Source organism: Podarcis gaigeae (genome assembly GCF_964106915.1).
Source record: "Podarcis gaigeae genome assembly, chromosome: 17".
Taxonomy (NCBI): Eukaryota; Metazoa; Chordata; class Lepidosauria; order Squamata; family Lacertidae; genus Podarcis; species Podarcis gaigeae.
The window spans coordinates 32,939,705-32,964,226 of NC_139694.1; the positions used below are offsets into that span (position 1 = coordinate 32,939,705).

At 39.7% G+C, this 24,522-nt stretch overlaps 2 protein-coding genes across 12 annotated transcripts in view; both read right to left on the minus strand.

Moving 5' to 3' along the window:
• The window catches only part of LOC310834806 (tetratricopeptide repeat protein 39A-like), a 501,953-nt gene that overhangs the window by 179,291 nt on the left and 298,140 nt on the right, over nt 1-24,522 (minus strand). The window lies entirely within an intron of this gene.
• The window catches only part of NFIX (nuclear factor I X), a 249,515-nt gene that overhangs the window by 133,090 nt on the left and 91,903 nt on the right, over nt 1-24,522 (minus strand). For 8 of the 11 annotated variants that reach the window (XM_083719291.1, XM_083719286.1, XM_083719288.1 and 5 more), the window contains one exon: nt 897-1,428. In XM_083719291.1, coding sequence (XP_083575417.1) covers nt 897-1,428 — 532 coding nt within the window. Of the gene's footprint in view, nt 1-896; nt 1,429-2,007; nt 2,840-24,522 lie in introns of those variants that run through there. The other 3 variants (XM_083719287.1, XM_083719285.1, XM_083719292.1) reach the window with 3 other exon arrangements.

A 24,522-nucleotide genomic window follows, 5' to 3' on the forward strand; every position in this document is an offset into this window, starting at 1 on the left:
AGAACTTGGTGCAGCAAAAGGTTAACGCACCATCACGGCTGCCAGCCCATTCAGATTTCAAAGTCTGTAGCAAATAGAGTGTACCTGGGGCAGAGGCTAAAAATTAACCAGTGTTTTTTTAAGCTGGAAAGAAAACAAAATAAAAAGAGAGCCGAAACAAATATATAAGAAAACAAAATTAAATAAGAACATGTGTGCACAAACGTGCAGGCAGTGACGGGGGGGGGGGGTAGTGTTGAAGAAGAAGAAAAAGAGGCCACAGAAACAAAAGAAAAAGGGTTCTAAAATTCTCTTCCATAATCCCTTTCCCCTGAGAACCTTGTTCCTATGTGGGACAGCAGATGTGGAAAATTCAGTTTTATTGCTCTAACGCTGCTGTACAAAGCATAAAAATGTCCAGGAGTGTCTGTTTGTATGTTGGTAGTTTGCAAGCCGTGGGCACGTCGATATGCTAAATCAAGCCAACAAAAGAAATTGGGGTGGGGGGAGGGGAATCAAGCAAAGGAAACAAAAGCCTCACCTCAAGATAAGCACATTTCTTAATTCCAAATTCTAATAAAATTGAAGTCCTGTTCTCTCAAATAATATGTCATTTACATAAATATTCTTATTCTGTACCACCCAGCCTGCGGGAAAAGGGGTTTTCTTCACCCTGGGAAAGTTACAGACATCGCAGATAGGAGAGAAACAGGAAGTCAAGAAAGGCCACAGTAACTTTTTTCGAACTACTAAGTACAGTGGGTTCATCCCAGTGCATTTCCGAAGTTAGCAATTTGTTAGTTATGGATGAAAGGAAACACAGACATAGGAAAACACACTTTGGGAGGGAAGCAACCATTTTAAAAATTAAAACACAAAATATAAAAACAGTGAGTGGTGTCGTTTGCATGACCTACCAGGAGTGTGAACAAAATACGCCAAGTAAAGATCCAGTTCTTTAATTGTGACTCCAATGTGGTGTGGCTGGACGCAAAGGCCCGGGTTTGAGCACTGCGGCGACTTGTATAGCCGCTCCCCGTCAGTACTTTCAAGAGGGATCCCTTTGAACAAGATGACCATAACTAGGTCCAGCCTCCAAACCTTGTCAGCCTGCCTCAGGCAGTCAATCCTGCGGATTTTGCCCTTCTGATCTGGGTTGGAGAGGACACAACACGGTGCTTTCTTGCCCGTGATGGTCAAGACGAAGTCCTCGCGAAATTCCGGGCGGATGTCCTTGCGTAGCTTGGCCAGCAGCCGGGATGCCCATTTCTGCTTGATCTCAGGCTTTTCACCAAGTAATTCGTCCTTCACAGCGCGCTCCTCATCCTTCGACATCCGCTTCTCATGCTTCTTAAAGTACTTTCGTTTCCGAGCTTGCAGGTTGAACCATGTGTAAGAAAACGCACGGACATGAGGAAGAAGAGCTTCAATGAAGGGGTGGAATTCATCCTGGGGAGAAAGGGCGAGAATAAAGGGTGCAAAACAAAAGAAGGGGGGAAAACATTAGAATAAGAAAATAGGGAAGGGAGAAGAATCACCCTTAAAGCTGAAATTTGTATGTTAAATTATATATATATATATATATATATATATATATATACACAAACCAACAAAAATTAAGGGAAAAAATATGCAAGCCCAGAATACGATCCAACCCAGCAACAAGATAAAACACAACAGTAGAACAGGGATGCCAAGCAGGTATGTTGGGAGTGTGGAGGATTAACACAGTTTCCAGAATACCACGAGAAGATAAATTTGGAGATTAAAAAAAAAATCAAGATAAGTTAATTGAATTAAAATTTGACTACCTTTAAAAATAAAAGTAATAAAGTTTGTTTGGAAATGTTGCAATTAAAGACAAAATTGGCTATGATCTCCCTTGCATGATACAATGCTCAGGATAATTTATATATACTCGATCAATTATTTCAGGAGGCTTTCTGACTTTATTTTTTAAGTAAAGATTTCCCTAAAGCTAAAAAACATCCAAGAGAGAGGGGGAAAGTCAAAAATGGAAATAATTACCATTGCTCTGGCTCATCCCGGCGAAGCTAAGCCCCCGATTCAGAAATTCTGGGCTCAGAATTGCAGAGTGTGGAAGGGGGGTGCTATTGGGGCTGTGAGGTGGAAGAGGGAGGAGGGGAGAACAAGGAGGAAAGTAAAAAATATAAAAAGGAAGTGCACAGAAGAGTGCAGGATATTTCTTAATTTGGGTGGAAAACAATTGTTGGCTGCATTCTCCACTGCAAACTGTTAGCCAATTTTTTTAAAAAAAGTCTTATTTAATAAAAACAGTGGGATAGCAAAAAAGGAGGATTAAAAATTGAAGAAAGCAGGTTAGGAATGGAAACATCAGCGAAGGACAAAAATAAATCAACATCACCACACACATACACACACAAAATATGTTTTCTTTTTTTAAAAAAGCCAAATGTCTCTTAAGGATAAGGATAATAATAATAATAATAATAATAATAATAATAATAATTGGAAGGATGAAGGGAAAAAATAAAAACACGCAGAATAACAGCAAGTGATCAGGAGGGGGAGTTGAGAGGGGGGAAAGAATCTCTCTCAGCGTTGGCAAAAATGCAAAGATGCAACTTAGATGTGGCTCCCTCCGCCTGAGAACAGGGGCGATCGCAGGTCTAGGGGAAAAGGGACAGACTCCGCTCTGGAATCAGCTGTGATCGGCTGCTGGCAAAACCCAACTGCTGGGGTATGAGGGATTTTGTTGTTGTTGTTGTTTCCCCCCTTTTTTCCTTTCCCTTTTTCCTCTTAAACTCTCTTGCTCGCTTGCTTTCTCCTTTCATGCTCAGTCCCCAACCATTTGCCTGTGCCAATGCCAGCAGAAAAAAAAGAGAGAGAGAGAGAGGAGAAGGGATCCACCTATTTGGCAAGGAGACACATCGTGGAGCAGCCAATGGCTGCATCAAAGAGAAAGGGAGGTGGAGGGGGGGGGGAGGTTGGCGGAGAAGGAATCAGGGAGGGGGTGGCAGAGAGAGAGAGAGAGAGAGAGAGAGAGAGAGAGAGAGAGAGAGAGAGAGAGACTGTGCAGTTAAGAGATGGAAAACAATTTGCCAAATCGACAAGTTCATATCTAATGAATAAGCAAAGTCCAGCCGCAATGAAAATTTTATTGGCCAGCAGATTTTGGCAAGGAGGTGACTGGCAAAATATTTTAAATAAATAAATATCATAGCATCCACCCACCTCTTCTCCCCCCCCCCCCCACAACCTCCAAAAAAAGACAGTCCCACAAGGCCTCAGAAAAAGCAGCTGTTCCATCTTTCTCTCTCAATCTCATTCTCTTTCCGTCCTCGCTGCCTTTCCAACTATTTGTACAAAAAAAGAGAAGAAAATCCTGAAAAATATTTCCTTCCAATTACAACTCTCTCTTTCAATATGCATGTGGTTAAGATATTGCCGCCCTACTTTTTTCTCAATTCAGGTAGCATTAATTTAAAATGCATACAGATATTATTTCTTTGCAAGTTCCTGGTATTGCTACTCCAGGCCTCAGCAAACATCTTTGCTTTCCAAAACTAGGGTTTCAGTCAGCCCTATGAAGCTTTGTGCCACTTCCTTATTTTCTGCAATTTTCACCCCGATATTTGCCAAAAAATTATTAATACATGCAGATTAGAGCAAACGGACCAGCATCACAATATGAAGTTATTCACCTAAACCAAATCCTTATTCCCTCTATTAAAATTTTATTTAAAAATGGCAATGCTTAAAATGCATTGTTTTGAAAGTTTAAATAGCTAATTTAATATATTTCATTCCAACATTCACTTTTTTGTTGCTTATTATTGCTTCATGCCACATGCGCAACTAAAAGGGCATCAGAAAACATGACTCGCGGGGGGGGGCTAAAATAATTAATTTTGAGGGGAAATAATAAGTACATTAAAAAGTAAGAAAAGTACGAGGACCAGAGAAAAAGAACAATGGTGCATAAAACAGGAAAGCAAACAGGTAATTAAAAAAGGTAAACGTGAGAAAAGCTAAATTGTAAAAATGGTAAGATTTAAAAAAGAAAAGGAATGAAGAGACGCGAGAAAAAATAAAAGGCTTGCATTAGGGAGTAAAGAAAAGGGTGTGGCCTTGGGGTGCTTTTGCTGGACTTTTCTGAGTGCCGTCCTCAAGGAATTGGGCACAGAGAAGGCTGTGAGGCAACAATAGCCGAACTCACAGTTGCTTTATTAGAAGACAGCTCTGCTTGCTTGCTTGCTTGCTTGCTTGCTTGCTTGCTTGCTTGCTTGCTTGCTTGCTTGCTCCCTCTAATTCAGCCCATCCATGCACAAAGCGCAACCTCCCAATATCACAGAGCAGAGACAGAGAGGTTTGCATCAAAGAGGGTGAATTCACAGACAAATCAGGGCTCTAGTCCCACCAGAGAAAAAGAGGCCATATACGCCTCCCTGCAGCACCATCAGATACTCTGAGCACCTCTAACCCTGACTTCGCTCGCAGGGCTGCCACCCTTATTCCTGCAGCACCCTCGACAAGCCGAATGCTCCGGTGGGGTGCGCGGAGATGGCACAAAAGACAGACCTACGCCGAGCATTTGCCTACTGCCCACTGCCAGCTCTAGGCCTTGCTGCCAGCTTTCCAGCAACTAAGCAGGCAGCTAAATCAGAGCTCTCGGATTTGTGCTCGCAAATCGCAGGGTGGAGGCTTTCCCCCGCCATAACTCGTTTGGCTGGAGATGGGGGGGGGTATTACTGTTTTTCTCTCCCCCACCCCTCTCCCGCCACTTCACAAATCTGGCACAGGTCAGCCTGAGATACATTAAAAGCAGGATACGGGGCCCTCCAAACCTCTTGCCGCTCATAAATATGTTGTCTGCTTGAGAAAAACACAGGCCTCCCCACACCTCTCCATGACCTTGGCGACAAACCCCCAGAGGACTGTAGACAAAGGTGATCTGTCCGCAGCTGTGTTAGGTAATACCTGAGCCTGCCCCCTTCCCCTCCATCAGGCAGATTAAAGGTGGGTGCGCAGGCAGGCAGTTGAGGTGGAAGAGTTCCATCCCAACACAAAAGCTCGGAGATTATTTTTCTATATCTGTGTCAAGAGGGGGGAGGGTGCAAGTCGAAGCTCAAGAAAGTAGAATAAAAGAGATAAAAAGGAAAACGAACTTGTGCCCTTCTCCCCCCACTCCACTCTCCCCCAAAAAACATTTTCGAAGTCTGCCATTGAAATTCAAAACTCATTTGAAATTCTCACTTCCTTGTTACCTGGGAATAGACAGGTTCCCAGGTTGTTTTTTTAGGCCCAGGATCCATCCTTTACAAAGGACTGCATGACCTTCAAAACTTTTAAACAACTAAATCTAATGTACGTTTTTAAAACAATAAGCAAGCTTTGGTGTGGAATGAAATTACAGTATAATCAGAGTCTTTACACTCTTGGAAAGCTTCGGGGGGGTGGACATTGTAGCAAATTACAATTAATTCAATTCACACTAACTTTATAGACATGTGCATGAGGTGCTATGAAGACTAGACTATGAAGAACATTAAGAAGGATGAAGAAAACAGAATGAAGAGCAAACAAAGAAGAAATCACCCACTTCTGTCACTACTACCCGTAGCATTCCTTTTCTTGTGATCAGAAGTTCTCAGTGAACAAGACAGAGGTACGAAAGTACAGCTGCTTTGTCAAGGTCAGGTGGCACTCAACAAATACAAAACTCAGGACTTGTCACAAGATGCTATATTTAAAAGCAGCAGCAGCAGCAATAACAAACAACGACAACAACAACAACAACAACAACATTACTCTAATTGCCTTAAGAGTTTTCTAGCCTTGATAGGCCTTTTTCACGGAACAGCAATATTTTTACAGACTTTCAGGGCTGGCTAGGAAGCTGAACAGTACAATCCGATTTTCACCTAGCCACCTCCCAGACAAGAAATGGACTCCTAGGGCACACCTCTTGGACTGCACATGGATTTACTGATACCCTTGAAAATATTGTCACCCCAAGCGACCACATGGGCTGTTTGTGCACTTGGGCTGGCATAGACAGCGTCCGTTTACAATACGACGATTGTCACAGCAGAAAAGCTCAACATTCTTGACACATGCATTGAACTAGCATATAAGATAATCAGTGTATTATGGCAGAATTGGGCATCTATGGAATTATCTGAAGTAAGTTGCAAATGGAATTCCACAAAAGACAGGAAAGCCGCTGTTATATGGAACAGGTTTTAATTCCTTTTTAAAAAACACAACCTCATAAATGCTACAGCCGTGCTGGTTCTGCTATACTACATAGAGGTTTGTTGAAATGCCGGTGTAGGTACTTGCTATTTAAGAAAAGTAACACAGAGGGATGACAACAGAAACAATGGAAAGGTTGTCGAGCATCACCACCCATCCCTAGCAATTGCAATGGGAGTGCTGAATGCCCAACACCGAAAACCAGCAATTCATTTAGGAGCATTTATTATAGGCACCTTTGAGAATACACACTTTAGGACAGCTGTACTAGGCAAATTCACTCCATTCCAAAAAAGCACAGCAGATTTACGGAACTTTAAAGCCCGAGTCTGAGCTTTCTAGGATTCGGCTTATAATGGGATCAAACCACCGCTCGCAATTACGATGCAAGCTTGATTCCTTTCCGTGAGACGTGTGGTCATCTGGGTTCAGTTTTCAATGCAGAAAATTATGAACCTAGGAAGGTTTACCCTGTTGCGACTTAATGAGCAAACATTATTTTAATATTTATTTTTAGCGTTTTGTAGGTTAAAACTCTGCACAAATAACCTGGAATGAATAGTATTTTAGGAAAACATCTCTTGTCTCTAAGGCAAATCAATAAATAAACAGGGGAGGGAGAAGTAGAGGCAAGTAAGAAAGATATGGAAACATCTGCCATTAGTAGAGGGGGGAAAGGGGTAGTGGGGGGATGAAGGGAAGAAAATATGCTGATGGAAAGACAGGTTAAAGGAAGGAAGTGAGAATGAAGGGGAAGTAAAGATTTAAGAGAGTCAAATGAAGAAGAAATTTCCACGGCCAAGTATGGGTCTCTCCAACTCAGAGTTTAGATGTGGGTTGCATATACCCTCTCACAAAAATACCACCATCTCTTTGTTCTCACAAAATAAGGCAACTTTTCTCTCTTCATCAGTTCCAGATTCATTAACAAAGTATGATGCTAAAGTGGAGAAGTTCTTAAGAAGGTTGTCTGAGAAAGAGCTTTTTGCTCTCTTCATCTCGAAGCAAGGAATTTTTGGGGGGTTGGTAGAGACTCCCAAGTCTTGCAGAGAGCTTTTGAGTTTTAATTACTTCAAGTCAAAACTTTCTAACTCTGGGCCTCCCCCCCTTTTTTTTAATGGTCTGCTCGTTTTTGGGAGTCTCTCTCCTTCTCACTTTCACTCTTGTTCAGCAATAGGAGCACCGTGTAAAGCTTTCTTGGGGTTGTCATAGAAACAGTCAGTAGCACCCTGGCAAACTACATCCCTAGTGAATGAATAGCACATAAATTTCTACTCTCCACAGGGCTAGTGAGACCTGCAACATATTAGCCTGTGGCTTGCCCCTGCTGAACCCCCATCCCTGAGTGCCAAAATAATAATGCTTTGGCCAACAATGAGTCAGTAGGATTTTGTGTCCAGCTTGGCCCAGCTCCAGAGACTGTAATATGGGGTACAGAATTTGAGGGGGATGCATCTTGCCTTTCCATTATTATAAAGAGTTATGAAATACAAGATTTCACAACACAAACTGTGATTTAAGTAGATTTCTATAAAAACATGCCCAACCACAACTGAGATTTCAAGGAAACAAAATCCACTAGAAGCAAACAACAGCTTCAGCCGTGGGTTAGGGCAATTAGACTCCTCCTCATCATTGCCACAAATAGACAGAAATAGACTCCTGATTATAGACTTAAAAAAAAAAGATTTTCATGTTGCGCTCTTGCCTCTGACACAGATTTCCATAATCAGAATGCCAGCCCAAACCAATCCAAATGATGCATCAAATATACCCTATTTAAACCACCCCCAAAATTAGATAAAATTCATTTTCACAACCAGATGAAATATTTGTTCACTCAGATCCTCATTTTGCATATTTCTGTACAGAATAAAAACCTACAGATGACTATAAGTCTATGTAATAGTTATATCACTTTGATTCTCCTCTTCATTCTTCAGAGTTAACACACAGCGTCTGCCTGAAAAGTTTTTCCCTCTCTGACCTGATTTAGCACAAACAAGAGAAAACTGTGCGGCAGACTCAACGTCCTAACGAACTTGAGTTAATTAATGCTAGGAAAGAAAGAAGCTCCCTCTCAGCCTCTTGAATCATGGTTCACTAGCCTTTTCAATTTTCTATTTCCAAAAAAAAAGGTGGGGGGAGGTTGCATTCAAATATTTTTCCCGTCTGAGCAGGGAAAATAAACAATACACAGAATTGGGGAGTGGGGGCAGAATTAGAGCAGCACCGGATAAATGTGTGCAGGAACACACTATTTTAAAAAAATGCTAAGTTTATTTTAATATTTCCATCTTCTACAGTAATGCGAGTTGGCAGCAGCCTAAGTGATGGAGAGGGCAGGAATAAATGAGTCAAAGGTTTTTAACTAAAGTTACAAAATGACTCCGTAATTTCACATTCAACTAAGCACTTGGAGTTAAGGGCAGAAATAGTCGGGAGCCGAGAAAATGTGTTTGTGGTTCTTTTCACATTTCTACCATTCTAAGTAACAGGGACAAAGAATAGCTGGAATTGTGACTCTCAGGTAATTAATCCAGTCCTGCCTTCTGTATGTAACCAGACCTCTATTCAACACCTGGATTTAGACTGCAAGATTGAGAGCCTCTTTGATTACAAACTTACTGAATAAAACTGCTCAGCCTTCTAGCAGAACTGGTGCCCTTTAGCTAGAAGGACTAGGCTCTCTATTCATCAGAAGTACATTTTGTAAAGACGTACTTAGGGTGCAGCTCTTGAGCACACCTATATATAGCCACGACAATTCCTACAGAATAAAGAACCAGATCTGAGACTGGTTTAAAACCAGCTGAAAGTTACAAATCATTACATGATGCCAGCACTCCAAGGACGCTACTCCAAATTCAGTGAAGACACCTTCAATTCGAAATGCTTCTGCTGGTGAAAGATACTCAAGACAATTAGATAAAATATGACTGAACCACACTGTGCTACCATAGCTGTCAATAACAGGCCTAGGCTGACATAACATTCCACCAAATCGGGTCAGGCGCAGTATGAAAGGAGAATACATCTTGTAGCACAAACCAGAGATAGCTTGCATTAGTACATTTTCTCAGCTTTATTTTTGTCATTTATTTTATGGTAGCAATTATCCTAACGAAGCAATAGGATGTTTACCAATTTCCTCCCTATTTATTGGTAATTCAAATACAGCTGATCCAAATTCACTTCCACTGTTGAAGAAGAAAGTGGCTGCCTAAGACATCTCAGCGTGTAAATATATGCCATGCAAAATTAAAGAGTTTGTTTTGCTTTTGTGGCACAATTTGGCTTGGATACAGCTACTTTTTCAAAGACCACAACCTAGAGTTGCAAATAAAGCTGAAGAAGTAGATGGGCCTCAGTATATGTCTTTAGTTGTACAACCAAAAGCTCATTTGGAAACCTAGGGCTTTTAATGGATATTATCCTTGATGTAAATTTTACGAGCAGCCCAAGATCTGGCCAGTTAGGACAGAATATTATTATAGTCATGCTTAGTGCTTTTTTTCTAGGGGGATGCAGGGGGACAGATACCCCTAAACATTTTGTGAATCTAATTTTGGCCTCATTGAGATGCAGTATTTCAATATGAGCAGGGGGCGGGGGAGCACTGGTCACACTGAGAAACTCTGGCTTGGGGTGGATTGAAAGCTACTGGCCCAGGCATGGCAGGTATGCCAGCACTGAGCGATCGTGGAAGGCAGGGAGCCATAGCTTTTATTGGATAGAAAGAAGATACTAGAGAATTAACTCCATCTCCTAAAGGCGTATCTAATGGAACATCCATCTTACTTGTTTCACCACGGGAATTAAGATTTTTATCAGACAAGCGCATAAAATGAAGTAGATGGCTGCACCCGTCTTTGATGCTCTAGATATATGAATCAGGGGGAAAAACAATGCATATGATTTACACGTAACATTTTACAAACATCTGTGGTGACTTACACTCTGACGGTGGACAGATAGTTAGTTATTCCTCTGGAACAACAGGAACCATTTCCCTCTAACTGTTATCAGTGAGTGAGCCTTTATTTCATACTAGAATAATATTAGTTATATAGTTGATAGTTGGATCAAATATCATTTACTGATGGATTTGGATTTTAAACTAACCCTACTACAGACTCTGAGCATATTCAAGCTACTGTATATACAGTATAAACATACAAAACAGAAACCAAATTAAAATTAAGCAGAATAGCACCAATTCCACAATCTATTTTCTTCTTTCACTTCACCCTCTCCTTGTCATGTTTCTCTGTTTACAAAAATGGCATACCACCCTCCCAGCCAACTTTGGATCTCTCACCAAGCATTGCCCAAGTAATCTCCAAACAGTGGTAGCTAGTTTTTAAGCAGTGCCTAGAAAGGTAGAGAAAGAACTGTCCCAGCTGGATGCACTCAAGTCTTGCATCCCTACAAGGAAGAAGCCTTTCACACAGACTTCCTAATTTTTAATAACACTTAATTTCTAATCACTTTATCAATATAAGAATGAGCCCATATAAGAATGAGCATCAGGTTTGTCAGCCCCATCCCTCTCCTCCCACTCAGGTGCAGCTGCAAGAACAGAAGCTTTCACTGTGATTTTAAACAGTTCAGCATTACGTCTAAATCGAGACAAACTACGGAGTTATACTTAACTATGGTTTACTGAAATAAGCCAACTTCAAACTATGGCGTATGAAGCTGCCTTGTTTCAATAAATCATCGTTAAGATTAATCACACTTTAGGTTTTGGACACAACTCTAAACTGTGGTTAACTGAAAATGGAAATGAAAGCTTTGGATCTCCTCCCTTCCCAAAGGAAGGCCTTCCCAAAGGAAGAATGGCGAAGAGGTGGGTATATCATTCATATAATGGTAAATCATTGGGTCTAAATACATACAGTAATTATCAATTGACAAGACAAGATAAAATCCACTTCAGTCTTATCCATTTCCTGCTTAAAGAAAACTGTTTCCAAGAGTCACATCCTATCCATTCACAAACAAAAGTAAGAAAATGATAAATTTTCAAAATCCATTTTATAGAGAGTTGCAGAAGTCATGCAGGCATTGATCAAGAGAGGAAGTGTGTTGCTCATCATATCACTATTGAATTGATATATGTCACGGTCACACCAAATGTACACACACAATCACTATAGTGCTGAGAACACTTCTGGGAGCCAGTTTCAACTTTTCCTAGGGTACAGCAAATATATTTGAGCAGAGGCAGTCCAAAATGAATAAATACAAACCATGGCTATGAAGGGCAATGTCACTTCTACAAAACCACATCCAAATCTCTGAATGCGTCTCTCCATAGACAGACTCTGTGTAAAAATGGTAATTGGGAGAAGCACGCGTCACATCTGTCCTTTATTCCAATAATCAACTGCATTAAAAGAGACATGGTACCCCATTGCTACAATGCTCTTCTGCAGCAAATATCCTCTAGGTGTTACAAAATAAAATAAAAAGAAATTTGCAAGATTAAAAAAACCTACAAGAAGCATTTTGATAACTAAAACCCCACACCAAGCACAAACAGAAAAGATACATAAATATAATGAAACATGTCTCAAAATTAAAACAACGGCAGCAATAGCACAACATTCACAGGGAAGCGAACAGTGGTGAGTGAGTTGTGCACCTGTATTATGATCCTGATTAACAGGGTTCTAATCTACAAAAGCCAAGGCTACATGAATTCTGTTCGTCTTTAAGGTAACACGAGACTCTTTGCTGATTTTGCTGCAACAGAGTAACATGACTATCCTTCCAGCTTTCAACATCCTTGTGCAAACACGAAAAGCAACCCTCACCAACCGCCTCTCGCACCTGAAACACTGAAATATATTTTTTTCCTTCATTGGTATATAAGCTCATAAGTCCAGCTATTCCTCGCAGGTTTATTATTTCAATCCTCCAAGAGTTACCCTACCCTAACCCACAACATAAAATCTTGCTTTTGTAATCCAATGCACTACACAACAGGACTCAGCAGTAAAGTGTCTGTCAATTTAAAAACCAGAATGAATGAAATGATTTTGTGTTCCCACAACTTCAGCTACCTAAGATTCCTGTCCAGTTTGTGAAATACAGATTTAAAATAAAATACATTTTTAAATAAAAATAATATTTTAAAAATCATCTACAACAACAGTAGAATCATCTTCATTTAAACAACCTCCATCCCCACTCATATGTTTTTACTTTCATCTCTACCTCTTTCTTGTTCTCCAGAACTCAGAACACTATAGGAAAGCCATTGGTAGAAAGATTATTTGCCTATGCATTATAAGAACAAATAATTCAGACTGGTGGACGATAAAACCAATTTAAGTAACTGAGAAAATTCTGGTTTAATTGCAGTGGAGATGGCAGATCGGGATCTTGGACAAGGCAAAGGTTGGCAACTCAATCAGGTTTGCAGACTAAAGGAAGTCTTTGTTGCAGTTTTAAACTCCCCCTAAAAAGGCATTTAAAAAGCATTGCACGGAGCAAGCAATAAATACAGCTCAAGCTCTGACTAGACACCCTGGTGAATTTCTGAGTATTTTTGTCTGAGATTATGTAGTGATATTAACATCACCTTAAAAGACTGAGGACCAAAGCAATTGTAGAGAGAGGTGCTGAGTTTTGTCACTCGCACTGGATTTTCATGTCAGGTTTGCAAATAAAATAATATTTTAAAATATAGTCAAAACAAAAAAATTCCTTCCAGTAGCACCTTAAAGACCAACTAAGTTAGTTCTTGGTATGAGCTTTCGTGTGCATGCACACTTCTTCAGATACCTTTTGGTATCTGAAGAAGTGTGCATGCACACGAAAGCTCATACCAAGAACTAACTTAGTTGGTCTTTAAGGTGCTACTGGAAGGAATTTTTTTTGTTTTGACTATGGCAGACCAACACGGCTACCTATCTGTAATTTTAAAATATATTTCTTCCTAAGTTCCCAGGACAGGATAAAGTAATGCACAGTAATTATTCTACTTTAAGATTTAAATAAAGTTCATTTTGACACACCGGCCAAGTTTTCACTGAGGGGATAAACCTGCATCTGGCTAGACCTCTTCAGAAAACAGGTAAGAGCATTTCTCTCCAACATTTTTCAATGTGCAGGAAATGTGTTTTTATAGAGGGGCATTTGTGTGCACTTCAGCCTGCACTTCAGGGCAGGTACAGATTAACCACCTCTGTGAGAACCAGGCCAAAGGCTGCATCCTGAACACAAGTAGCTCCTGTCGAAATCAGTGGGATACACTCCCAAGTAAACGTGATTGCCCAATTTATTTCCCAACCCAACAAGACAAAGATCAGGATTCTGCTTCAGCCAGAATAAAGTCTGGCGGTGTCCAGCTTTGAAGAAAAAAATCAAAAACCCATTGCTTATCTATTTAAATGTTTTACTTATTAAGATGCTGATTTGGACACATCAGATTAATCTGAACGAAACAGTGAGGGTGTTTTGTTGTTTTGTGACAATGAAATTACTTGCAACAGTGTTACTGGAAATGAAAAAGGTAAGACGTCTCCCAAAAATCAAACTCTACAGCAAAAAAAAATCTTGGGACTGTTGTTTTTCAAAAATGAAGGGTTTTATGAATCTGGTAAAAGAAATGGCCCACACTTAGGCTCTTATTTATTCTCTAGCTCACCTAATAGAAGAGGGGGGTGGATATTTAATGGCGGTAGGTTGTTGGTTCCTACACATGCACATACATCGGTGTCACCTACTGGTCTTGACATTAAATGTTGACTCGCATGTTTCAATGAATGAGCTATCACAGATTGCTCAACACAGAGAAAATGTTTGCGGCATTCAGTTTCAGCTTGAAAACCATACAGCATTTTCAAAGGAGACAGTCCACATGTTCAGTTGTGAGGTGTCAAATTGTGAATCAACCCTTAGATATCAATGAGTGTTTGCTTTGCAATTGCCATGCTTTGTTAACTTACTTTTTATAGGGCATCTAAATGACATCATCATCAAATTGCTGTTGTCCTGCACTGCTTCTGTTTTTATTTTGCTTTTCAGATTGCAGAAAATCTAACATCTTTTTTTTTTAAAAAAAATGGAACAGTAATTCCCCACCTTTTTTATATTTGATGTTTTTTTTATTTTTGCAGGGACATGCCAAGTAGGGTGAGTCTATGGTCACACATCTGTACTACTGCACCGTGCCACTATTACTTTACAAGTAGTCATTTTATCAGTGTGTTTTTAATTATATATTCATTTATACAAATGTCTTTGTTGCCTTTAAAAAAAAACCAAAAAATAGCCTATTACAATATTTGTGTGATAGTGCTTAAATAAAAATGACCTCTAATGCAAATGTTAAAATTAATTTAAATTTCAGGTCAGTGTCATTTGAACACCTTGTATCCCTCATGATCTTTTAATGAGTGATAAAATACCTCGTAAAATACACACACACACGCGCACACACACACACACACACACACACAGATAGCATGCTTAAAAGGAATTATCTCTATGCTATCTACATGGTTAAAATATGCTCACTATTAGTAGGTTATAAGTATGCACACGCAGACACTTGGAAGTATGGAGAGTCAAGGACAATTCCACGTGTAGCGAAATAGCTAGGACAAGGAGAAAGGAGTCTACAGAAATTCATCAGAGGGATATTCAGCCATTGGGAGTTCTGCCCATATGAGAATCTGTGCCACAGAACAACTATTTTTTAATCATTTGGGCTCTCCATTATTCATTAGGTTTGCGTTGTTTTCAGCAACAGACCTACTACTAAGGGGGTGGGGACCACAAGGACCCCAAGTTTCACAAATATGTATTTCCTCTTTCTTCTTCAATACTTCTCTTCTGAGATTGTTTTTAAAATTATCATACATTTATCCTTTCAGATCAACTGTTTATAAGCCCTTCGTGGCTCACTCAGAAATGGGATAAGGATGCAAGGACAGGAAGGCTTGCTGCAGGGAGATAGCCATACTCTATTGGTTACTTTTTTAAAACACACACACAGGAGACAGCTGACTACAGCTGGAGCAGGGATGCACAAAACTCGAATAAACGAAAGGCTGAATAAAAAGTAAAAGCTTCCTCTAGTGGCAAGGCATCACTGCATTGGGGATGGGGAATAGAGAGGCATCTAGATGTACGGTACATCCAGCACATGCTTATGCCCACTAAAATGAATTGTTATTTTTTAAAAAATCGATATCACCCTTCATCCAAGGATCACAGGTTTACAATGTAAACACAGAAAAACACATACCGTCATAACAAACAATAACTCTCCCCTCCACACACAGTTTAAAAGAACAGAGATTGTTTGACTAGGCAAAGGCCAATAAACAGGCAGGGGCAGGGAACCAGTGGTCCTCCAGAGATGGCTGAACTTTCCGCTTCCATCAGCCACATCCCAAATGGCCAATAGCTGAAGACTGTGGGAGCTGTAATCCAGTAACATCTAGAATGCCACAGGTTCACCACCCCGAGCCATAGTTTTGAGGGTATTCAACACTATTGAATATTCAGCATTCAGTACTACAGGAGGAGGAGGAGGAGTATTCATTGTTAAATGGACCAGTAAAAGTTCAATTATCTTGCAAGGAAGCAAAATAAAGTTTATAAACTAATACAGGCATGGGTGGGGAAGATGAGTCACAAAAATCAAATTATGGGAATGGCTATCATAAAGGATCTCATATTAGCAGAAAACCTGCCTAATTTTAGTAAGGGGGTTAAGCAAATGTCATATTTCAGTTATTGATTATATGCCATTTGTCTGTTACTGATGAGTCCACAAGGACACAGGAACAGTATTATTAAAAAGGAGCATATTTTCCATGCCCTAATGCCAGCATCACTGCCTTTGTGTGCAAAGAAGCACGTGTTTATTGTAGAGATGCTTCCCCCAGAAAGGAAAAGCAGATACTTAGATAAACCATTTAAAAAAACCCCAATAATAAATTGCTTTAACAAGATTGGGTTGTAAGGTAATTTTCACAGGAGCTATGGATGCTATAGAAAATATTTACATTGGCAAGGATTATCACAATGTACTGGGTGGAAAATTCTATGTTGTTACTGTCGTCCATCAATGATCCAACAGTAAAATGTACTAGGAAGACAGCCTCATGCTCAAGAGGTATTTAAATCAATCACTGTCTAAAGACAAGAGTGAATGAACAAGGATGTAATAAATTTTCCTCTAGAACAGGAGATGCAAAGGGCTGTTTCTAGCCCTCATCATTGCAGATATAAATTTTAAATGTACTCTATAGTCAGCCTCTTCCCTAGGACACATCTGTAAAAACATCCAAAAATCCCACACCCTCAAAAGCTTATTGTGCCCCGTGAACGCCAATTCAAATAAGAGCGCATTCCAACATGGCCACACTGCTGTTCACTCTTTAGGGAAGGCTAATTGGGACTGGGTGAGTTTTGCACAGTGGGAGAATAAAGAGCCAGAATAAAATTAAAAAATTTAAAATCTACAAATAAAGTTTCCTGAACTTGGAACATCTACGTAACTACACATTAGTTGTTTTCACATGTTACATTCACTTTGGCTTAGTATGAATGAGCAGTGTACTAGTGTTCTCAAGTTTCCACTTTGATCCTTCCCTTCTTCTCTCTTGGTTGCACTGGAAGCAACAAACCACAAGCCTCGACTTGTCACGTTACCCAAACCTGGTCTCGTGGTTTGTTCCCTCTAAACCAAACACAAGTGGTAAGCCAAGAATAAATGCTGCTTGTCTGCATTAAACCATTAAACTATGGTTTTATGTGATGTGCAAACCATCCACAAGGAGAAATTATACCAAAAACAGGAATGCAGGAGGCCTGCACAACTTGCACTAGTCATCATGCCAAATGCAGCATACTAACCACATATTATGGGTTGGACGGGCCTGGTCCACTGCAGGAGAAATCCTTTTTGAGCAGGCAAAGGGGGCAGGGATGGGTCGGACACGGAGAGCAAGAAAGCAGGTTGGAATGAGCCTGGTGGAGAGTGGGGGGAAATAAAGTTTTTGCGCAGGCAGAAGCAGGTAAGTCAGAGATGGAGGACATGCATGGGCCTGGTCCATCCATCCGGTGGAGAGCGGGGGGATGGAAAAAGAGTGTTTTTGTGTGGCCGGGGGGGGGGGGCAGAGAGTGAGAGAGGGGTTTATTTTCAACTGAATAAACCACTGTAAATCACATGTGCCAATGTAATGGATTGCTTTGAAGTCATTTCTGCACCAGGTAAAGTAATTTTTAGCCCTCCAATTTACTCCACTGTTCTTTATTTTGCCCAACCAAAGGTGACAACCCTATCACAGGCCTACTTCCATCTTCTTGGCATTTTCAACGAAGCAACACAGAAATGAGGCCTTATTCGGTAAGAAAAAAAAACTGTATCTAATGGAAACTGATTGCTAACTTCTTGGAGTTGGTTAAGAACTGTAGACTATTCAGAAGCTTTTAACATCTAAGGTTGGTCAGCATTTCTGTTTGTTTATTTTCTTATATGCCAGATGTTTTCTCCTGTCCTATCTAAATAAATGTCTCCTAAGAAATATTCTGAGTTCTGCCTCAGAAATTCAGCAACTCAGGTGTACATAAGCCTCCTACTGCTTGGTTCTATGTTACTTCATATAATATTCTTTAAGAGTAAAAGAAGTTGGAAGGCTCCTGCATTAAGTTTAGAAAGAGGGTATATAAAGTTATTACTCCAGGAAGTGTGGTAAACGTTTGGCAGGTATTCAGAGTTTGGAAGCCTGTGTGAAAGCTTGCCAAAGTGCACCACATTTCTGCATTAAATGTCGCCCCATGAGTGACTTTGAAAAGTGTCTTGGCTCTGTTAGCATAGTTGCCAAGTAGCCAAAAGGGGGGACAGAGCGTGGAATAATGTGCCCTACTTCTGTGCGCCTTTAACAGATGTTTGATATGCAACAACAACAAAATAGCATGTAGCTAAACAATGGCTGGGTGCAGTTGTTCACCGGCACCATGGACCATGGTTTAAGAAACTGTGGGTGAGTGCCTTGGATTATTATCTCAGTTTGTTAATCTACATTAAATCAGCTTTGTCTAGTTCAGATGTAATAGGAAATCTCTGGCTTAGTGCAAGCCAGGATTTCCATGCCGAAGCTGGTGAGCGGTGAAGGAAGAAGCAAGGGAGGAGTATGTAGCCCCAGGACACGGCCACCATTTTGTAAACTACAGTGTGCATGTGTGTGATTTCAATGGCATGGGAGAACTGTGGAAATGGCATGGGGGAAAGCCTTAAATGTCAACTTTTCCCATCATCATGGTCCCAATCCGAATTCTACCCCTCTCACCCCACCTCACTTTTATGCTTCAAAGTAGAAGACTTAGTTCATTAATCTCCTGGGGCACTTTTTAGCTTCATTGCCAAATGGTGATTTCAACAATGGAATTTCACATCCAACGCCAATATTTTTTCAACTGCATAATACAATTATTCTTCTCTGGAAACAAATCTGTTGGGTGCATTATAGCATTTTCATTTAAAGAAGAAAAAAGAAACAACCCTTTCTACAAAATAAGAAGCAAGTCATGTTTCCTAAATGACCCATTTCAGTTCTTGAATCCGGTGTAAATACTGTACTGGGAAAGACCTCTCAATGCAAATGGAGTTCTATTGAGATATGGAGAATAAACTCTAGCCTGCAGAGAACGAAGGGTAAAAAAAAGTCAACAACTTAAGGTGAAAATATTTGGACAGGGTCTAAGACACTCTAAGAAAGCAATAGAGGAAAGCAAAAGAAAGCTGAAAGAATTCGGAAGAAGTTGAAAGAAGCAAAGCTGCCTAACTAGTTAGCATTGGTATCCTAGGAAATGGTATGCAAGCAGAGGAGTGTTCACTCATCAAAGCATATCTGAAAGCATTTGCAGGAGGGCTATGAGTTAGATAGGGGAGGACGGGAATCCAGGTTGGGTTTCTCCCTGGTACAGATATTTGCAGCAGATACTTCTCCCCTAGGTAATGATGTGCGGGTGCTAACCGTGCCTGAACAGAGGCAGGTTTGTTCCTCCTACGTGTCTCCCCATTAATGAAGATAAGTCCTGCATCGTTAAGACTTCAAAAATAATTCTCTCTTCCAGGAATGCAAGCAACAAGGGTCTCAAAAAAAGTCAAAATTCCTCCCTGCCCTCCTTAGAGTAAAGCTAAAGAATGATCAGAGCTCACAGCCCAAAGTAGCTTGCTACTCTGCTTTCAATGCTTATTCTCCTGCTTGCCAACCTTCCCTTTTAAATCTACCTCTCACCTACCAAAACAAAAACTAAACTAAACTAAAAAATCCAGGCTACTGTGCCTCATGTTAAAGAGAGATTCGCTCATTTGCCTGTGGCAAGGCTTCTTGGATAGATTCAAATCCTGCCTAAGTGGCGGCAACAGCAACAACAAAATTAATTATTCCCATTTAATTTAATCCTCATATCCTTTTGCTTTAGGGCACAGTTCAGCTTCTGGAACCAAGACCTGCAGGTTTCTGCCTGAAAAGCCTTTAACGTTCTGTCCCCCCACCCCCACCCCAGTTCCCCTTCAAATGCAGCCAAATATCCAAGTATTTGTGGGCAAATGAAAGCAATAAAACAAAATTTTAAACTAAAATGCTACAAGATCTTTGTTTCTTATTTTAAAAAAGTTTTCTTACTTTTCCCACATGAAGAAAAAAAAAGACGAGGAATCAGAGAGAGAGGAAAATGGAATCCCTCAAACAGATGCCAGATTCCTAGGTGGTGAGAGAAAGGAAACCAATGTGCAGCTTGCGAGAAGGAAGATTTCACGGGGGGAAATAAATACTGATCTCTTTAATCATATTTCATGTATAGGGCTGCACTACATTGTCCCATAACTGTAACGCTGAGAAAATAAAGGGGAAATATGCATCCTGCCCTGGCATCAATTTACACATCATTAATTACGGCAATTTATTATACTTAAAATGGATACTTTGACCAATTTTTCCATCCTGCATTCCAAGTCTTCTTCACATATTTCTGTGTGGCCAAAAGGATCAGAGATGCATAGAGCAAAGGGTAGTCATTAACAGTTTGATCCCATAAATTTGCTGTGCCGGAACCCAGTACATATATATCCTTAAGAAAGGGGTGACCCAATAACTTTACTGGTATGAAAGCCATTTAGGGTTAGAATGACGTGATTATAAAATTAGTGTAAAGCAGTATAATTGCACAAATGTCACACTCCTATTGCTGTCAGATAACGCTATTGGCTTGGATCCTAATTTTCCTTCCATGGGCAGAAGGAAGTTCATGCACAGAATGGAGCTTCCCTCCCTTCTACAGCCCCCTGCACCCCCTGAAAATCTGCTCCTGGAAGATGGGGGACCCTTGGAAATGGGGAGGGGGACTGCAGGTGCAAAGGGAGGTTGACAGAAATTGGCTCTTACATGAACAGCAAAGCAACTTGGATCAAAGCAATAATGTAACACCAATGTTTAGAATCAGGGCACTGAACAATGGGTAAGACTGTGATTCTATGCACACTAAGGAGCAAATCCCATTGAACTCAGAGAGCTCAACTCTGTGTCAACTTGCAAAACGCAATTGTTGTTGTAATGCCTTTTTATATGCAAGTAATTCAAGTCTTTGAGCTTAAATATTGCTCTTAAGGCCCAAATCTTTCACAGAGCACAGCAATTAAGAAATGTGAAAAATGAACTTCAAATTACCCACTTTTAAAAATACCTTAGCCTACTGTCATTCAACTACACCATTGCCTATTAACTGAAACAAAATACACATTTCTGTGCCTTGATCTCACTGTGTAATTAGCATATATGCCTCAAAATATAGTGGAAAGTTACTTTTGCAGATTCTGTATTCAGACACAGTAGCATAGGCAGATATGGCACTGATGATATGAATGGCCCTATTACACTGTATTAAAATATGAGCCATGATACCCTGTCAGATATGAGATTATATTATGAAGCATCTTGTCTATGCTGGTTGAAGGAATGGCTGACATTGAAGAATCCACATATTTTAGACTTAGAAGGTCATGATAATATTTTTGGTTGGCATACTTATTTATGGTATGAAAAGGTGAAAGTACACAACAGATTTACAAACCATATAATTAGGAAAAAATTGTATAGAGTATGGGATAAATATAAAAAATTATTGGAGACAAAAACACCACTTTGGCTTTCACCACTGGAAGCCATAGTGGTAAAGAAAAAGAATATGATGGAAGGTTGGGCAACTTATACAAATTTATTAAGAGAGAAAAGAGGAGAGTTTAAATTAAAAGAATTTAAGGACTTATCAGCAATATTAACAAGATGGATACAATATCGTCATTTGAATGTAGTATTTAAGAAAGTTAGGGAATGAGGCTTTGGTGAATTAATATTACAATTGGAGAGAGACCTGTTGGAATGTAATGCTAAAGTGCTGCCTAAAATGTATAAGACATTATTGGAATGGTAGACTAAAGATGAGCAAGTAAAATATTCAACTTGTGGAATAAGAATATAAAATTTATAGCATGTTATGGTTTAAGAGAAAATTACATGGTACCTAACACCTAGTAGATTGGCAAAAATGTAAAAATAAAAAATGAATAAGTATTGGTAATGCAAAGGAAAAGAAGATACTTTTTATCATATGTGGTGGTCTTGCGGTAAGGTTAAAGTTTACTGGGAAATGATATATAATTAATTAAAATATATATTTAAGATAATATTTTTGGGTGGGACAGAAGCTTTTCTCTTGGGAATTATAGGTGTAGAACTACTCAAACAGTATAGAAATTCATTTATTTATTTATGCAACTACAACTCCAAGGATGTTACTTGCCCAAAAATGGAAAGAAGTCCCAATGAGAGATGAATGGATACAAAAACTTATGGACTATGCAGAAATGGCAAAACTTACTGGAAGAGTAAGAAATCAAGATAACAACCTTTTTATAAAAGAATGGAAAGGGTTTATTGAATATCTACAAAGTGTAAACAGATAAAGACATTGGCAAGATTACTGTAATAACCTGCAGTTTTAAAAGAATACATAATCAAAATAGATGAATAAAAAATAAGTTAATTTACAATATGCAGGAAATGATAAAATAAATTTAAGGAACTGCAGAAAGAGGAGGAAGGAAGTCAAGGTTTGAAATGTTAGAACTTTTGTTAAACTATTGAAATGTATATAAATGAAAACTATAAATAAAATTATTTTTAAAATGAGCTATGAAGAAGAGACACTCTAAAAAACTTTTTCAGGCCCCACAGATGAACATTGCTGGTCATTTAAAAAGAAAAATAATCACTTGATACACTTATAAACCACCTTTCTATCAATGAACTCAAGGCAGCTCACAATTACAGAATACAGCTGGAAAATGATTATATAACAAAATGATGCAATATAATCGGAAAATTGGGAAGAGGAACATAAATGAATTCAGGCAGCGACTCTCACATAATGTTACATAATGACCAACTAAGACTTTTTTAATTATTTGTCAACCCAAAGGGCAGCAATGCTGGCACTCTCCAAGGCCACCTTGCCCACAATGTCTAGCTGTGAGAAAGGACTCTATGAGACTACCCAATCTCTGTTCCTCATGAACCAGACTCTTCCCCGCAGGATCAGACCAAAGGCCTATCTACTCCGCTAATCTGTTTCCTACCGTGGTCAACCAGATGCTTATGGGGACTCAAAGCAACTGTCCTTTCCTGCTGCTGTTCCGCAGTAACCTGTGATTCAGAGGCATGGTGCCACTAATCCTTGAGGTAGTGGGTAGTCATCAAAATCATAGATAGTCTTATCCTCCATGAATTTATTTAATCTGCTTTTACTATTTTACCAGATTAGACTAACCATAAAGAAGTTCAAACAACACAATAAAAAGATTACTTTTACTATGATGATGATGATGATGATTTATTGAATTTAGATACCGCCCTATACCCGGAGGTCTTAGGGTGGTTCACAGAACAAAATCAAAATAGAAAACCACAAAATATGTAACCAAAATAAAAAGAACAACCTAATAACCACCCCCACCCCCCAAAAAACATGTTTTAAAAGGGCATAGGATGTTAATAAAATCAGCCAAAGGCCTTTTTAAAAAGGAACGTTTTTGCCTGGCGCCTAAAGGTGAATAATGAAGGCGCCAGGCGATCTTCCCTGGGGAGAGCATTTCACAGACGGGGAGCCACTGCAGAGAAGGCCCGTACTCATGTTGCCACCTTCCGGACCTCTCAAGGAGGAGGTACACAAAGACGGGCATCAGAAGATGATGGGTCAAGGTGGGTACATATGGAAAGAGGCGGTCTGTGAGGTATTGTGGTCCTGAGCCACAATACTACTTATTTAAGCTACTACAAACACCTTATTTTTACTATAACACTGCCATTATCTTATTGTTTCTATCCCTTACAAAGATCCTTAAAATTGAAAATGACTAGCAATGGAGTTACCCAGATAAGAGCCTTGAGGGGTCAAACACATTCCCATTCAGAGCAGATATTGGCAGCCTTTGATGATTTTTACTCTGAATTAAACACCACAGGTTCACCAGAGTTAAGGAAGATAAATGAATACTTGAATAATGTTCATTTTGGTCCTCTTACCTCAGAATACATACTTTTTCTGAACCACTATGTCTCAACAAACAAAACTGATCAGGCAGTTAAGAAACTGAAGCATGGCAAGACGCCTAAGGCTGGTGGTCTGGGGGGAGAGTTTTATAAGACCTTTAAATTTGCTATTCTTACTCACTTCCCAGCACCTGTTCAACAGTATCTTAGAGGGTGGTGTGACCCCAGAGTCTTGGAAATACACACAGTGTGGATTCTGAAGCCGTCCCATCACCTTGCTAAACCAAGATGCAAAATTGATACCTTCACTTACATTTTGGATGAATCATTTATGGGATGAACCGTTTATTTATTGAATATTGAAGAGGACCAAACAGGTTTTATTTCTGGCCAATTACTGGCCGATTCAATTCAGAGGGTGCTTGATCCTGCTGTCATCAGGTGCCTTTAAGGTCTTTGATTAGGTTGAATGGCCATTTTTAATGCGTATCCTGAAGAAACTTTGGTCCTCAACTTATACAGATCATTCACCAATTATACTCTCTGACAGAAGCAGTGGTAAGAGTTAATACAGAGACTCAAGACCTTTTATGCTCTCATTTGAAACAAGACAGGAGTGTTCCTTATCCCCTCTTATCTTTGCACTGGTCATTGACTCTCTGGCATCAAATATATGGGATGGTCCACTTATTATTGGTCCCAGGATTAACAGTACCGCCCA